This window comes from Podarcis filfolensis (assembly GCF_964270895.1).
Source record: "Podarcis filfolensis genome assembly, chromosome: 11".
Taxonomy (NCBI): Eukaryota; Metazoa; Chordata; class Lepidosauria; order Squamata; family Lacertidae; genus Podarcis; species Podarcis filfolensis.
In genome coordinates this window covers 46,145,385-46,163,908 of record NC_139613.1, presented here as the reverse complement: position 1 = coordinate 46,163,908, position 18,524 = coordinate 46,145,385, and the positions used below count along the sequence as shown (strand labels likewise).

Genomic DNA, 18,524 nt, shown 5'->3' with positions numbered 1-18,524 from the left:
TTGTTTTAAACGCTGGCTTCCCCCCACCTCTCTCAAACCTCTGCCATAGTCTAAAAATGTCGCATTCTCAGTTTCCTCCATCTCTGCTTTACTCAAACATTGGCATTTTTTAAACCACCACTTTTCCTCTTTCAGTGTCTTTCCCTTCTCAGTCCCATGTCAGGGGCACTGCTTTTGTGCCTTCACTTTTGCTCCTCTACTCTACCCTCACTTTTTACAAATCCAGGATTGTGATACGGTACTGCAAATCATCTAGTGGGGGCTATGTGACATTTTTATAAACAGAAAGAAAACTGCTTAAGCTTACGAGTACCGAGGCTGCACCCAGCAGCAGTGCTCTGCACACCTACATTGCTAATTTGAAGAGCTGTGGAGTAAGAATATAGGGACACCCCCAGCTTTCATTGACTATGGGGATTGGGGTGTGTGGGTGAGGATTCAGACTCCCAGCTAACCAAGCTGGTAGGTAATTTGCATGACCATGTTAGCAGCATTGACCACTGGACCACCCTTGGGCTTAGCAACAAAAACACAAGAGTTGTCCATCACAGTTGAAGTGTAACATAGATTGAACCATTTTAAGAGTTAGCAAAACATTTGGGCTGGGTATAAATAGAGAAGCAAAACTGGAAGCAATTAGTTACAAAAGGCTGCTTCTGTGAAGAATTAGACATACGGTGACACTGACCTTTTCCAACACAGGATAGATGTACTTGATTTCTCCCAAGGAAAATTATGTTCTACTTCATACAATCTCACAAATTAGCTTCATCACAATGCGATACTGACGAGAAGTTGCTAAGAATGTCAGAGGATATAATCCAACCAACATCCTGCCTCACTAGTATTTTCCCCGCCAAACAAAGCCAATGAAAAACTATGCAATTATATATTTTTTTGCCTCATATATTCATTGCTCTTGGGTTGTTTGTGCTGATTCTATGCAGTCAGGATATAATGATATCAGATGCAGGAGTTCAGACAGTGGAACTGTTGGTATCATTTTATTTTACAAAAAGCAAGAGAGACTGACTTGGACTTCCCCTCTTTCCCATGGTAGACCTCCTTTATTCCCATGCTGCAGCCCTGAACCAAGCTGTCTGCAAGCCCCTGCTCTCCAAAGCTGCTATTTGTCACGGAGAAGGAACTGCAGGGCTTAAGCCTCCACAAATAATAGCAGCTTTTGAAAGTGAAGTGACTAGGGATCAATGTGAGCCTAAAGCAGAGGTGGAGACCGTATGGTCCTTCAGATGTTGTTTGACGCCAACACCCTTCAACCCCAACAAGGTCAATGGCCAGGAATGATGGGAGCTGTAGTCCAATAATATCTGGGTGGCAATAGAATTCACATCCTTATAGAATAAACATCCCCTTCTTCCAGATCATACTGTGATCCAGATCAGGCTCCGCTGCATGTGATTTTTAATTTTTTTAAACTCAAAGACTTCAGAATTTCCAGGCACAGAACTCTTGCATCAATTCCGAGCACAATTCAAAGTGTTGGCGCTGACTTTTAAAGCCCTAAACGGCTTTGGCCCTGCATATCTGAAGGAGTGTCTCCACCCCCATCGTTCTGCCCGGACACTGAGGTCCAGCTCCGAGGGCCTTCTGGCGGTTCCCTCACTGTGAGAAGTGAGGTTACGGGAAACGAGGCAGAAGGCCTTCTCGGTAGTGGCACCCGCCCTGTGGAACGGCCTCTTATCAGATGTCAAGGAAATAAACAACAATCTGACTTTTAGAAGACATCTGAAAGCAGCCCTGCATAAGAAAGTTTTTAATTGCTTGATGTCTTACTGTGTTTTAATTTGTTGGAAGCCGCCCAGAGTGGTTGGGGCAACCCAGTCAGACGGGTGGCATGTACTTCTTTTCTTCTTCTTCTATCATGCGTAGTTTGACTCTACACTTAATTGTCAGTCCAGCTACACTTTGAATCCTTTGAACTAAGTAAGGCTTCCCTTCTGATGTATTGGACTACAAAGGTCTTGTACTCTGAAACATTTGTAAGGTATCAGGTTGGGGAAAGCTAATTCTTGGCATGATACCTACTGAAATATGTATTAAACATCGCCTAACACATTAGAACACAGGAGTGCCTGGCGTGCTCTGGTCCATAAGGTCACGAAGAGTCGGACACAACTAAACAACACCACCACATTATACTTCAAAATTGATGCAAGATAGATATGACCTAGGATTAAGATGTTAGCATTTTAAAAATCAAATCCTCTCCTTTTCAGTTGCTAAGGGTGTTGTTTCTCTTTTCACAAAAGCCGTGGTTCCCAGCTATGATTTTAAATAGCTTTAAAACTCCTGATATATTGCAAATTTATTAGAACTGGGGCTCAGCATGTATTAATAACAACGTGGTTTGTGTGGTGTAGGGTCAGATCAGTAAAGAGCTGTTAACAGATGACAGCTTTGATTACCATTGGCTGCAGGCAAGACATATGGATCCCTTAGGAACAGCAGCACAGGCTGGTGGGACAGTTTGCTAGAAAGGTCAAGAACAGGAATGTCAGCATCAAGGGACAGTAAACTGAATGCACTACAAACTAGCTTTGATAAAGTGAGCTGATGTAGCTGGTTAGGTAGAATGTTTGCTTATATAAACCAATTTTATTGTAAAAGAAACAAAAAACCATCTTCAAGGAATAAAGCTCATTATAGATTAGGTCACATTTTACTCAATACTAAGCATATTTATTCAGAAGCAAATCAAATGAGTTCAATGGGACTTACTCCCCAGCAATCAAACCTAGTAATCCTGTCCTAAAAAACACACATGCTGGAATGATCCAATTCTAAAGTGAGGAGTTGAATACTGTAGATGTCAACAACTCACAATGACTTTTTATTTTTAACACTTCAGCATTCATTTGTTTTACCTGCTAGACTGCCTTTCAGTATTCGGTCAGTTTAAGATTGCATAATTTTACTTTTAATCACATTGGACCAGTTAAAAGTTTTATTAATGCAAGAAACAGCAGATAACATGTACCCACAGAAAGCTTTTTAATGGGTGTTAAAATATGGTTTTTAAAACATGCTCAATTATTCTATTGATCTCACATTTTAAAATATGAACAATATATTTCTCAATTGGAAACTGAAGTCGCAACAGCTTACCTTGATTCTTCAGATTCTATTTCTTCAAAAGAGCTGAAATATTATAATACATACAAAATAGGTTACACTGGACATACCTGAAACCCCCAAGCGTTACATTCTTAAGAAAAGATCCTCATTAAACAAAAGCAACAGTAATAACAAGGTATTTTTTTTCCCTAGTCAGTGGGTTGCATGCAACTAAGTTATACCCAGAGTAGAACCATTTAAATTAATGGACCTAAGTTGGTCAAACCCATTCATTTCAATGAATCTTCTTTGAGGATACAAAGCAGTGCCATTATAATGTTAATGGTCTTTTATGCTATCTTAACAATAAAGCTCCCTGCCAGCCGGTTGTCCAAAATTCTTTCTTTATTTCATTGCATCCTGCTGCAGACATCATGCACTGTGGCTTGTGCAGTTGTCCCATTTTAAACAGCATATAATTAGGAACTCGGGAAGACCCCAAAACGCAATTTGGGGTAATCCAAACTCTGATGTTAAGAGTTTCTTATTCTCTTCTATTAAGTCAAATGCTCTGTCGCAGGCAAGACAATAAACAAATACAAGTTTCACTTGTTTCCATGTTTCATCTATGGAACAGCCACTCAAGTGCTGAATTGTTTTTTTTAAATCAAACACAAGTGCAACCATAACATGAAACTCATTTTGTAAAATAGCAGTGACCATTTTCAGACAGTGGAGTTGTACCAGAGTGTAGAACTAGTTCTACAGTGGGGACTTGTACGCTGTATTTTGAGATTTCTAAGAAAAAGCCTTACCCACAGCTTTCTGCTTTGGGGAGAGAAGGAAAATGACGGATGCTGAGGAAGTCGAGGAAAAATTTGGGAAGCTCTTCATTTTCTAAAATAATACTCTGTAACAAAGAAAATTCCGATCAAGATAATGCATACGTTAAATAGAATCTTTCTATTCCTTTCATAGAAATAAATATTGTTTTCTTCCTCCTTTGAAATGACACCTCCAAGAGCTGCAGCCACTCAATTTCTAGCATCTCATCCATCATGGTAGCAGAGCCGAGGAAGTCTTCTGAGTGTCTGGAGGTCTAGCTGATTTCATTAATGAAAGATTTAGAGCATGTTAACAAGCTAAGGCAAGTGTTTGGCTTGACAGATCAGCTTACAATGCACTGGTTCATCGGTAGAATGATCGTGATCTGGCAAAAGTTTTGTAACGGAGGGACACTGAGTGTGTGACACTCAAAAGTACTAGAAGAGAAATGCTTATCTTTTACCACAAACAACCATTCAAGGGGGGATCTATCATTTATTAGAAAACTGTTAATTTTCAATAGATTTAATACAAAATAGGAAGCTTTTATCGGAGTAAAAAAGGTAAAGGGACCCCTGACCATTAGGTCCACTCGTGGCCGACTCAACTCGCTTTATTGGCCGAGGGAGCCAGCATACAGCTTCCAGGTCATGTGGCCAGCATGACTAAGCCACTTCTGGCAAACCAGAGCAGCGCACGGAAATGCCGTTTACCTTCCCGCCGGAGCGGTACCTATTTATCTACTTGCACTTTGACGTGATTTCGAACTGCTAGGTGGGCAGGAGCAGAGACCGAGCAATGGGAGCTCACCCCGTCGTGGGGATTCAAACCACCGATCTTCTGATTGGCAAGTCCTAGGCTCTGTGGTTTAACCCACACTATTAAAGAGTCCTGCTATGAAAACAATACATAATTCAGAGTCAGGAATCCTAATGATGTAATCAGAAGTTACTCTTTTCTTCCAACGTGAAATAAACCACGGGGTGCCAATTTAAATAAAATATGGGGGGGCAGGTAAGCCCCGTCTAATCGATCACATGATGTGGTCCATGCACACCATTTGAATGCCAATGCCCATAAATTTAGGAGAAGGGGGCAGGCCCGCTCAAATATTTTATTTTATTTATCTTAGAAGCTGGCTCCTATGACAAGCCAAGAGAAGGAAGAAATAAATTGTAGTGGACTGAGGGCTAGATTTTGATCAGATAGACCTGAGTTCAAATCCTGCTTGGTGAAGAAGCACACAAGGTGATCCCTTTTAGGGTTATGGAGATAAAATGGAAAACCTCCAATAGCTTGTTGGAAGAAAGATAGTATAATACTCCTACTGCCACCACCACCATAAATGCTTTAAAACATCCATCACCCTAGAGGATGAGTTTCTTGTGTTTTCTAGATAAGATTACACACAAATGCCTACATAATGAAAAGCATATTTCCACAGGAGAAAAGACCCGATCCTTGAAACCTTAAATAAATAAAAAACCCCAGTTAATCCCATTTATCCAAGGTAATGAAAAGGAAACCAGATTTTTAAAAAAAGTTTTCATATTAAAAAATGCCTCACATTGATCTTGGCTGACAAAGGCAGAAGCCAGTATTGTCTAATATACTTAATGCGACTGCTCACAGAATAGTGCATAATAAGAACGCAGAAGGGCCATAAGATCATTTGTTCCAATCCCACAGCAAATGAGCCTCTAACGTTTGCTAATTTCTCCTGGCATTATTTAGTTCACAGTGTGCTGCAAAGGAAGAGGAGAAAGGTATATCCAAGCTAAAATCCACACTACTGTAGTTTGATTTATGACCTCAGCCATCTCCTTTAAACCCAGGATATTTCTACTATTCCAGAAGGAACAGATAATATCGAGCATGTGAGCATTTATAACATCAAGATGGCGGGAAGCGAAGGAGATGGAAGCTATAGATGAGCATTCTTCAGGAACTCTACAATGGTTTACCACTTGACTGCCAACTGGTCACTAAAGTAGACCCACTTGGACTACTACAACGCGCTCTACGTGGGGCTACCTTTGAAGGTGACCCGGAAACTACAACTAATCCAGAATGCAGCAGCTAGACTGGTGACTGGGGGCAGCCGCTGAGACCACATAACATCAGTCATGAAAGACCTACATTGGCTCCCAGTACGTTTCCGAGCGCAATTCAAAGTGTTGGTGTTGACCTTTAAAGCCCTAAACGGCTTCGGCCCAGTATACCTGAAGGAGCATCTTCACCCCCATCATTCTGCCCAGACGCTGAGGTCCAGCACCGAGGGCCTTCTGGCGGTTCCCTCATTGCGAGAAGCAAAGCTGCAGGGAACCACGTAGAGGGCCTTCTCGGTAGTGGCTCCCGCCCTGTGGAACGCCCTCCCATCAGATGTCAAAGAGATAAACAACTATCTGACATTCAGAAGACATCTTAAGGCAGCCCTGTTCAGGGAAGTTTTTAATGTATGACATATTAGTGTATTTTTTGTATTTGTGGAAGCCGCCCAGAGTGGCTGGGGAAACCCAGCCAGATGGGCGGGGTACAAATAATATATTATTATTATTATTATTATTATTATTATTATTATTATTATTAAGACACATGTCATAAAATCGAACCGCCACTATGGGGACAATCTGGGGCTTTTAGCCACATGGAAGTCTGTCAGCAGCCAACCACTGTGAAGGAGGCAGACAACACTAAAGTAGATCTCCATGGTTACATCAGGGGTTTTTTTACAGATAAGACATAAACCTTGGAATTCTGGCAGGTGAAAAGCCTTCCAGTTCATCTTTAAATGAGAATTCTGCATTAAATGTGTCTTTCATTTGCATTTTGTAAAATCAGCACTCTGCTGCTACAAAATTCATCTTGCTCAGCATGGGAGGAGAGGTGAAGGGAGATGCAAGTCAAAGGGTATGTGAACTGCATAACAATACACGTTATCACAAAGAAAAGAAACTGCTAATAGTCACTGATCTAGATACCGAGAGAAAGTATCGAGAAAGCTTTGCAGGCAACAAAATCCAATTTTTAATGCAGGCAAATAAAGCTTAGTCTAGTTTAGACTCAGCCTACAGTATACTTTAACGGTCTACAGCAGCATTTCAAGCCAGTTGTGCTGCAGATGTTTTAGACTGTCAGTGTGGCCAGGGATGATGGGAGTTGTAGCTCAAAACATTCACAAGGCACCAGGTTGGGAAAACTGCTGTAGGCTGTTTAAGTCTGCTGGAACCCATGTGGGATACAAAGTTGATCCCTTTGCTTTCTATAGACTTTGGACAAAAGTTCATCGTAACTATGGTTTAGGAGGGGGAGCCAGTCTGAAGCCAGAGGTTAATTAGCTGAAATCAGAGATTACAGTGGCACCACGGGTTAAGTACTTAATTTGTTCCGGAGGTCCATTCTTAACCTGAAACTGTTCTTAACCTGAAGCACCACTTTAGCTAATGGGGCCTCCTGCTGCCGCCGCGCCTCTGGAGCATGATTTCTGTTCTCATCCTGAAGCAAAGTTCTTAACCCGAGGTACTATTTCTGGGTTAGCAGAGTCTGTAACCTGAAGCATATGTAACCCGAGGTACCATTGTAGTTGAAAACCATGGCTGGTGCAAGATGTTGCAAAACTTGAGATGAGCTCAGCCTCTCTTCCTACCCTCTTCCTCCTCCCTCTCCCACCACTAGTTGTAAGGGAATAGTTTATACCTGAAAGAGCATCTCCACCCCCATCATTCAGCCCGGACACTGAGGTCCAGCTCTGAGGGCCTTCTGGCGGTTCCCTCGCTGCGAGAAGTGAAGTTACAGGGAACCAGGCAGAGGGCCTTCTCGGTAGTGGCACCTGCCCTGTGGAATGCCCTCCCATCAGATGTCCAGGAAATAAACAACTATCTGACTTTTAGAAGACATCTGAAGGCAGCCCTGAAGGAAGAAGTAGCGGCAGTGGTCAAGCAGGAAGGAATGGCAGCAGTGAACAGGGGCAGTGGCCAACACCGCAGGTGGCAAATGGAAAGATGGAGCACAATCTATCACCCCTCCCTACCTGCCACCTGAACCACAGGGCTCATGATAGGGCCAGTCCAGTGGAAAGGGAAACAAACATTGTTGATTTTCTTACAGCTCTGCTGAAAAAGGAGGGGAGTGAGCTCACAAACACAGTGCTTGCTTATGTAAGGTTAATGCATAGTTTTGTGTTATGTCTGAACACAGCCATTAGCTCTCTATGAAGATAAATCAAATGTAAATGTCTCTGTCATTTCCTGAGAGAGTCTGAGAAGGCTGGGAATGTTTCAGGGTGTTCCATCCATATACCATCAGCTCACAGCCAGTTTTAGTCACATGACAGCAAGCAGTCAAATCCTCCCCACCCCATATCAGATGGTGGCTCAAGCAGGAACATGCCAACTGTCTAAAAAGTTAGTTGCTGCTCCAAGTTTCAAAGAACATACTTTTGCACATTTGCACCCAAGATTTTTCATTAAAGGTCTATCTAAGTTATATGTGTACAACTCACAGTTTGGTATGGAATTAAATTATGTCTATTCATGGCAGTTTAATGCAATTGGCATGGCATGACCTAGAGGGATTATGAGCAAGAGAAATGGGTTAACTCATTCTACGGATATGTCACTCACAATCTGTATGCCACCTGTAACATGGGAGACCTAGTTTTTCCCAAGCTGTTGATACTTGGGACACAGTTGTTTTGCTTAAAACCTCCTTGCGACTGTGGAATACATTGAGCTGACCCATACATAACAGTCCTGGCTTGCACAGCTATGCTTTAGCAAGCCAGGAATGGGTGCTGAGCCCACGTATTCCTAGCCCTCCTCCCCATCCTGCAATCTCATTTGTTTGAATGAGATTTTCCCATAAATTCCAAATGGAGAAATCTGACATAATGTCATTTGGTTAACCAGAATCTTAAACCAGGGACAAATAATAATTTAGGATGCTTTAGAAAGAGACTTCTTGCATTTTCACCCTGCCCTCTGCCCAGTATGGACCCAAATATGGACTGTGCTTTCTGCCAGGGTTTGGCAAGGAAATCTGGTGCATTCTTATTCCATTCCAAAGAATGATGCGTCTGTTTAGTTGAAGAGAGGGGAAGTCCATGTTGCATGGGCTTCCCCACTCTGATAAGCTTAGTGTGGCAGATTTATCCAACATGATGGCTTATTTTTGGCACACTAGTGTGGAAACTACTGCAACGAGCCCTGCCCACCTGATGTTCTGAACTGCTTTTCCTGCCGTATGCAGTGTCTGAAATTATATCTCCAAAATAACATCTAAATTCCACTTTCTGTAGCTGGAGTAAAGGGGTAAAATAATCCAGATAAAGTTTCGTGACATAGAAACATTTCTTACATTACCTGGGGGTACAGGTATAAAGTGATCGTAGGAGATCAAATTGTAGTTGAGCTGAAAATTTAATCAAGAGTGTATTAATCATTGTCACTTTTCACTAACCATTTTGAAGGCTATTTAAGAAGTTCTCTTCTAGAAATGTTTACCAAAAGTGGGTTTTCTTTTTTTTTTGGTATATTATGTAACAAAACCCCTAAAACCCCTGTTCTTCTACCTTCTCAGCCTCGTAAGAAAAGCATTATCCCAGAGGATGTTATTGGCTAGTTGCTCATGTTCTCTCAGTGACATCCCCAATTCTTAATTGTCAGTTATCTTTTCTCCTCTGGTAAGTAAAATATAGTCAAAAAATTGCACAGGGACTTGTTCTGCCTTAACCTTAGGTAGATGCCATCACGCAGTAGAAAACAGTGCTAAAATATCACAGGATAATGCTTTCCAGGATGGGAGACATATAAACAGCATAATGATTTCCCATGAGTTTCCTTTTTAAAAAATTGTCACTAAAGCCAGCATAAATGGTGACACATCTTCACAGAGGACACTTTGAAATCGAACCCTGGCATTCTAGTTAGGTCCAGACCTACTCATCAGCCAATTATAACAGTAACTGAACAGCTTGCTAGAAACTTGGACAAGACCATTTCGCTAACCTTCCGAGAGCACACTGGAGGACTGCATTGTTTTCAAAGATTGATTCCCCCCCCCCTTTTAACACACAAAACAGCTCTAAAAATTCAGGACACTCCCCACCCCGCAAGCCACCAATCATCCAACCTAGTTCTTCAAGACCACAACTATCTTCTGGCCAGGAGACTCAGCATGGTATGTGGTAGGCTGTGTTCCTGTAGGTTTAAATCCTTTGTGCGAGATTTCAGTCTGAAATGCCCTATTGTTAGGGTGAAAAAGTTCATGACAGTTTTTCCTCTCTTCACAGGGAGAGATGCTTTGCAATATCCAATTCAGTGGTGCAGCTAAAAATGGGGGAAGGAAAAAAAAATAAAAATCAATAAATCCTAGCTACAGTAAGTAGACTGGAGCGTCTGCCTCCACTGGGACTTAAACCCACGGTCTTTATAGAACACTTTGTAGTATATATTCCTCTGTTTGCCTTGTCTCCAACAGTCGCTTAAAGAGCACTAACAATGATAAAAAGTTGGCAAAAGAACATTATATACTGGTGGGGGACGGGGGGAAACTAAGAAGGTTCCCAAGTAGGTTCCAATGTTTTGGTTGTCTTTTTAAAAAAAAGAAATAGAAAACCTGTCTTCCTAATTTGTATCTTATTTCCCCTCTACAACATTGTCACAGTAATGTGAAGTATGTGTTCAAAAAACAGCATTAAAAGATGCTGTTAGGAGTCAACAGTAGTCACATTCATACCTGCATAGGTCACAATTTAGGAAGTGAGCCAGAATGCCCATAGGTTAATGAAATGCTCCCCAGCCAAAAAATGAATATAACTGATATAAAACTACTACATTTAAATGCCAATGGTCAAATTGAACGGCACATGGAAAACCATGCGGAGTGAAGCTGAAAAGTTGAATTAGGATGTGCATGTTTCTCTGTGTCTTCTTCTCTTGAACCCGTTCAGTGGCTTGGATAGGAGAAAGCTTGTAAGAGAAAGGTCATGTGCTGCATTTCTGCTATGACCAGCCAATACACAAATCATATTTCACATCTTACAAAAGTTAGCATGAGTCCAGCTCCTAACACAATGGGTTGCATCCAATGGTTGTGCAAAGAAACTGCAACGAGACTTTATTCATTATTTCCATTTATAGACCACTTTACTATCCAAAGATCCTGAAGCTGTTTACACACACAAGTGCAATAAAACCATATCAAATGATTGTTAGGGACTGGCTGGATGAGAAAGAGTGGTGGAAGCAACCCACCCAAGAGCCTCCCTGGGAAGGCAGAGAAGAAGATGACTTAGATCCTGAAGCCTGGTAGTGGGACACCAACCACACCTCATAGGAGGGGACAAGCTGAGAGGTACTAGAAGCAGGGAGCTTGAGGGATCACGAAGAGGCAGAAGCAGGCAGGTGGCCCAGCACAGGGCAGGGTGATGAGGTTACCAGTTTGGATGCAGGCGCTGACAGAGGGGAGCCAGGCCCCACAGCTCTCCCACAGATTCACTCTTGACAGCTTCTCTGCAGACGGCTCTCTGGTCCCATTTACTTCTAGAACATGACAAATGTTACATGATGCTGATCACCAAGCCAGGCAGGCATGGAGGGAGGCCCCTGGGGGTCACCATAGCAGATGATGGTGACAGAGGGAGGAGCCCTGACTCAGAAGGCTAGAGAGCGCATGAGGGGCTGCACGCCAGTTCAAACAACTGCTTCATTAGAGGAGTTTGCCTTTATGCGCCTCCTTGTATTTTTTTCTTTCCTTAATAAAGAAACCAACTGCAAGTTAGCCTTGCATCTCTCTCTTTCCCGGACCTGTGAATAACCTACTATGCCTGTCAGCTCCATGACACTGATTCACGTAACAAGATACATAAGGATTTTTACACACACGCGCATGTGCGCGCGCGCGCACACACACACACACACACAAAAAAAAACCTCACCTAGAGTATGGAGAAGGAATATTTAATCAACCAATGTTCAGTCTATGTTAGATGGTTCCTGACTATAAGTCTGCTTTCAAGTGTTCTGCTTTCAAATTACTTTTCTTTGGTTCGTGAAGATACTCCTTTTCACTTATGCCAAGGGAGCAAGAACTGTAGCAACCCACATAGGATCTTTTATGAGATTTCAATTGATATACGTTGTTTTATGCACTTTTTCCCTGTATTCCCACGTTGGGACCACTTGCACAAGGATGGGTTAGAAATTCCATAAATATTTATTTATGTTAAGTGTCAAAAGGCAGATCTTGTAAAACAACAACAGCAACAACAACAACAACAATTTATTTAAACCTTGCCCATCTGACTGGGTTTCCCCAGCCACTCTGGGCGGCTTCCAACAAAATATTAAAAATACAATAAAACATCAAACATTAAAAACTTCCCCAAACAGGGCTGCCTTCAGATGTCTTCTAAAAGTCAGATAGTTGTCAGATAGCTTTCATGTTCCACCTATGTACAGAACCTCTTGTCTGAAGTCATTTTAAATTTCAGGACGAGTCCCCTCCTTTTTTGGCATGTTGTCTTGCAGTTGGATATGCATAATTCTGCTGACTGAAGAAACCTGGACATCCAACCAAAGCAAACAACTTGTGGTTGCCATTGTGCGTTTGGCAGGAATACCTGTATTGTGCCATTTCCCCATGCTCTCACCTGATTCAGTTTTCCCTGAAAATTCCACATATGCACTAACTTCTCATTTCATAAGTCAAATCTTCACTGCTGAAGGTCAAGGGCATGTCACAGAGAAAATGAAGCTCCTCGACTATTTTAGAAGGGATGTCACAACCGGCTCAGAATTTTTTGAAGTGTAAAATTATCACAGCTTCAGCTAGGAGAATGTGTACCCTTTAACATCTCCTGTAGTGGTTACGTGCTATGAAGCTCTTCAGCCATCCTTTGCAAGCACCCCCACTTCTGCCTCCAGAGTCCTCAACAAACTTTCCCAATGTCTTGTCTTACGTCAAGAAGTGAAATACACCAAGCATTCTGATGTTTGTCTAACATAGAACTTCCATCTGCTTATATTGTACATTTTGCAAGGGTCAAATTAATGTCACATTGATGTAGTTTTGCCAGCACTCCACAGCTATTTGGAGAGATCTTTTCATTGTTTCTGCAATAACCTCTAGCGATCGCAGGGTTGACTTACAGGAGATATGTGATTTGCTGTTGGAGAAGCTGATTCATCAAAATTTAGGATATTCCAACCTACCCTCAATGGAGTTCCCTCTGTCTTAAATGCATGGAATGTCATTTCATTACTGATAAAACCACTATAGTCCTTTACTTTGTCTTCAATGATAAGATAGTTCACAGTTTCAGAACTGATGTGCAGAATTCCAGTTGAGCACAGTAGAATTCTTTTTATGGTGCCGACCATATGAAATAGTCTGATTCTGATTTGGGATTGGCTCTAAATGGCCTCGGTCCTGTTTACCTGAAGGAGGGTCTCCACCCCCATCATTCAGCCCGGACACTGAGGTCCAGTGCTGAGGGCCTTCTTGTGGTTCCCTCACTGCGAGAAGTGAGGTTGCAGGGAACCAGGCAGAGGGCCTTCTTGGTGGTGGCGCCTACCCTGTGGAATGCCTTCCCATCAGATGTCAAGGAAATAAACAACTATCTTACTTTTAGAAGACACCTGAAGGCAGCCCTGTTTAGGGAAGTTTTTAATGTTCAATGCTGTACAATATTGTGTTTTTAAAATTCAGTTGGGAGCCGCCCAGAGTGGCTGGGGAAATCTAGTCAGATGGCCGAGGTATAACTTTATTACTATTACTATTATTATTATTATTAATAATAATAATTTTAAGATGCAGGAAGGGGATCTCTGTCAGGCAGTAGCAGTTTTAGCATGTACATTGGTACCTCGGGTTACAGACGCTTCAGGTTATAGACGCTTCAGGCTACAGACTCTGCTAACCCAGAAACAGTACCTCAGGTTAAGAACTTTGCTTCAGGGTGAGAACAGAAATCATGTGGCGGCGCAGCGGCAGCAGGAGGCCCCATTAGCTAAAGTGGTACCTCAGGTTAAGAACAGTTTCAGGTTAAGAACGGACCTCCAGAACAAATTAAGTTCTTAACCCGAGGTACCACTGTATGTTGAACTGCACTAGCCCTTTCTAGGAGAGTTTGGAGAAGGTAAGTCCCAACAAAGTAAGTCAGATTGGACAGTCTGGAATTCTGAACACTATTCTCAAGAAATACCTTTCCCCCCTCATTCATGTAGGGTGTAATTACTAGCCCCGGAAATGGTTTTGGGGCATCGCCACCAGAGCCAGCCGCATCATGAAGCTAAGTGAAACAAGAAGCTTAAGGCATGGGATTTGACATTCCCCTCTTGTATATTTACTCCATTCCCCCCTGCTCCCATCAGTACATTAGACTACAATGTATTATTTCCTTTTGTAAAATGAGTGCAGTTTTCTTCCCTTTTGCACACATGCAAAGAAGGGGGGTGGCGGGTGGGAATCAACACCACACCAAAACCCACCAGCAATGAGCACACCTAGTTACGTGCTGCTCTGTAACTATAGGAGCAAATCAATAGCAGCTGAATGCCATCTGCTTCGGGCAGCAGAACAGCACCAAAAGTGTGAGCAATGCATCTTCCCTTATTGAAAGGTTATTTTATGCAAGTAAACAATTCATCGTCTTCTTGCACGCTTGATGCTCATTTACCACTTTTGATCAATAAAATATGCAAAACAACAAAAAAATTGAATCCTAAGAGTAGTTCTGATGCCAGTGTGATAGCTAATCAATATTCAGGTCTCCACTCTTAAGAAGGCGAGTGGAGGGGAGCACTTGGCTTTATACAAATCCACAAATTTAAGGAAGTGCCTCTTGCTGTTTCTAAAAACAAGCTCGCTTAGAAAACCAAAGCTTTTATTTATGCTAAACAGAGGGATTAATAATGAGGACTCACTGTTCTAACTGCACAGTTCCCTGAATACAAGAAAGTTTCAGGTAGATACAGTTTTTCTACTAAAAATCAAGCTGTGATGGGATTTTCCTTTACTATGTGCTCTTCCAGTCAGACCACAAGCTGCCTTACTGCATTAGGCCTCCTGGCAATTGATTCAAGTAAAATTATTCTTGTCCAACAATGAAAACTACACTGCTTGATAGAGGTCTTGGAATAAAACTGCTTCTTCAAGTAAAGCTAGGGTTGCTAGAACTTGTTTTCAAAGCAACCCTTTTCCCTGTCGTACTCCAACCCAGCTAGCAGTATGTTCTTATGCTAAACTAAACTCAGTTCAGCATGAGCACCTGAAACCTAAATAAGCCTGTTTGGGGAGAAGTTCCCATTGAGTTCAATGGCATTCAATTACAGAAAAGTGAGTTTATCTCATGAAACAAATTATATTCATGATTATATTACGAAACAAAAAACGTTCAGCCATCTACTAGAAGATATATGATAAATTTATAACGGATGCTCCTAGATTTCCAATATTTCTTTGGACTTGCAGCATATATTTCAATATATACAAATGCCTACTGGGAAATGTTACCAATTCAAGTAGGTAGTACAATAAATAAAAATCTCCTCATGCTTTTACCAGTAATTATGTATCAATCTAAAATGGCTAATTAACATGAATAAACATAAACAGCTTGTCGGACTAGGGCTTTTGCAGTGCTAACACTGATCTGCATTTACATTTGTGTTCATTGCGTGTAAAGAGATTGTCCAAGTCTAGTCACAGAAAACGTCACAAAGGAGAATGTGTAACATGAGGCAGAACAATAAAAGGTCCAAGTGATGTTCAGAGACAAAACCTATTGCAGTTAATGGCAGTTGTGTAGGTTCTTTTTTGGGGGAGGGGATTGAATTCTATGATAGTAATACAAACCACACTTAGGAGGGTAAATTAACTTGTATAAAATGAAGGTGAACAGAGTTAACCATACTGTTTTTTCCTTTATGGCTCAGCGCACACTGCCCTACTTTTTAAACTCCTCAAACAAGCCTTCAATGAGGCTTTTGAGCACTTGGTCTTGAAAATCCAGTTCAATCCAAAATAATATATAATATTTATACCCATAAATGTGCTGCTTGTGCACTTCGTCTTCCAATGAAATCTACTTACTAGAAAACAGACTTCTTAAAATCTTTACTGTATTTATAGGAAATATTGGTTAATAATCAGTTGCAATACTTCCACATGAATGTAGTCATTTGGCAACTACTCATGCCTTACAAATTGCAGCAGCCCGCTGTCATTTGACCGCATAAAACATGAACCTTAATCTAATGCTTTTTAACTACAGGCCACCTCGTTTTAAATAGACTCAAGCGCAAGCTTCAGTTTAACCATACGATTTTGATCAAATGAATAATATAGAACATGGTCATGGAGAAGTGCAGTAGTAGCTTTGAGTCAATGATCCAACTAGCAGCAAGAGTATAATTTAAAGGCAGAAATTTCCAGTGCATGCACCGTTAGCCACAGTGAACCTGTTACTACTCTAAAGGGAATTGTTTGCCTCTTATTAGATTTTCTACAGCACAGCCATAAGTGATAAATGTACTGCTGTACTCACTGTCAAGTTAATCAATGCTGCCAAAGTTTTGTTGACCTAACAGTAATCCATAAAGTGAGCGGCATTTTCTCTATCCATATGACATCTCAGTCCACAGTGGGATAGGAATCCTACAGCAGCCTTGTAAAAAGAAAATCAGACTGAAATAAGGAAGGAGGGAGAAAAAAGAAATAAGGAGGACACTTTCAAAATTCTGCTTTTAAAGGAACAGGATTCTTTGCCTGCTTGAGGAAAAGAAACTCAGAAACAAGACTCAGTTTGAGGGTTTAAATGCTAGCAAATTGATAACTTCACAGATTATAGAACCTGGGTGTCTCTTTTTTTTGTTGGCATTTCCAGCAGAATAGCTGTGCATGAAGTATTTTTGTCTACAGTTCAGTGTTCCAGCTCAAACACCGAACAGTGAGCAATAATAAGAAAGCTTGACTTCTGTTGTTACAGATTGGAGTAATTCAGTCCATGTGAAAGGAATGAATACTTCAAACACCAGACACAGAAAACTCCCCCACAGCCACCCCCACCCCGGTCATCAAACAGGAAACATCTAACAATGGAGAAGCCTTCGCCATAAAGAATTGCTGCTCTGCCTTCACTAGCAATTATAGGCATATGAAATATGAATTGCAATTGATTTTTCTCCTAGGGGTCACTTGGCTCCATGTTTTATGCGCTCTAGGCATTTATTTGGGTGGCAAACATGACACGTTTTTATAGAAGGAACTGAGCAATGTAATCCTTGCTCAATCAAAGGTACTTCATTGTAGTGCCTGTTCCCTGACACTTGTCCCTCCCTAATTCACGTGTGTGGGATTTCTTAATAAAGGCAGGGAAAATGAAATTGGCAATTTAAAAGGCCAACACAAGGCAGACATTCAACACTTACTAACCCTTTCTGCACTGATGACAAATGGTAGAAGCCTGACAACTGCGTATTACAGAGACTTGCAGCTTTATTCTGACATCATTCCAGTCTTCATTATATAGATGCTGTGTGCGCTCAACAAAATAAATGAAAGGAAACTGTGTATTTATATGCTTCATAAAATTGATTGAGGAATTAACGATTAATTGAGTCAACCTCTCACATTAAAACTAGTTTCGCATACTGAATATTTTCTGCCCACAGATAAAAAGCAGTTTAAAATTTGAAAACTAGACAGATTATACAGTCGTTTGCTTTTGCTCCGTGGTTGGTATATGCTAAGCATACATATGATCTGGACTCTTTCTCTTCCTATTTCACTGGAGTTGAAATTAGAAGGCCAATACTGGTTTTGTTCAGTAATTATGATTTATTGTTCTTCAATGTAGCATTCATCTGGTTGCTAGCATGAGCAGTATTCAGGGATAATGAGCTCAGTCCAACAGCACCTGAAGGGCACCACTTTCTCTATCCCTCTGCCAAACCACAGTTTTGAGTTTTCAAACATGAAACCACAAACAATGGTTTAGAACTGCTTGTCTGATTCCTTTTTCTATCATCTTAGCACTCAGCTTCATAAATTCACTCTGGTGTAGCAGATTCTGGAGGCACAGAGGATGGCCCCATCTCATCTTATGCCAAACCATAGTTAGCATCAACCATGGATTGCCAGTTCAAACCATGGTTTCTGATTAACTATCTAATTGAAAACCATGGTTTGTTAATTCAGACATAATGATAAATCATATTTAAGCTTCCTTTACTTGCAATGATTTGAGCTGAGGTACTGTATCATGGCATAAATTGAACAGGACATATTCATATCCCAAGAAGGGAATACTTGGAAATCAGTTGGTAATAACTATTGCCACTATAATAACTATTACAACTATTACTGTTGTAAGCAGAAACACAACAAATTTTGTTGAAAAGCAGGACATATAGATACAGTTCAAAGCAAAGACTTAAGTAAGCTGAGCCTTACTGTTTTATAAAGGCAAACGGTGTGTGTGTGTGTCTTTTTTAAAAAAAACCCAGATACGAGTTTTTGGAGTTGTCTAATTTTAAGCATTTTTATGTCTATGAGTTGAACTTCTTGAACAGAATGCTTCACTAGCTAATTTGTGTGATGTATGCTTCTAAAAACACTAAGAA

The 18,524-nt window shown here is 41.1% G+C and overlaps 1 protein-coding gene across 1 annotated transcript in view; it reads right to left on the bottom strand.

Annotated features, from left to right (window-relative positions):
• Window positions 1-18,524, bottom strand: part of SNX24 (sorting nexin 24) — a 77,610-nt gene that overhangs the window by 2,806 nt on the left and 56,280 nt on the right. The window contains exons 4-6 of the mRNA XM_083577226.1: window positions 3,891-3,985; window positions 3,127-3,159; window positions 2,427-2,491 (exon numbers count right to left, since the gene is read on the bottom strand). Coding sequence (XP_083433352.1) covers window positions 2,427-2,491; window positions 3,127-3,159; window positions 3,891-3,985 — 193 coding nt within the window. The remainder of the gene's footprint in view (window positions 1-2,426; window positions 2,492-3,126; window positions 3,160-3,890; window positions 3,986-18,524) is intronic.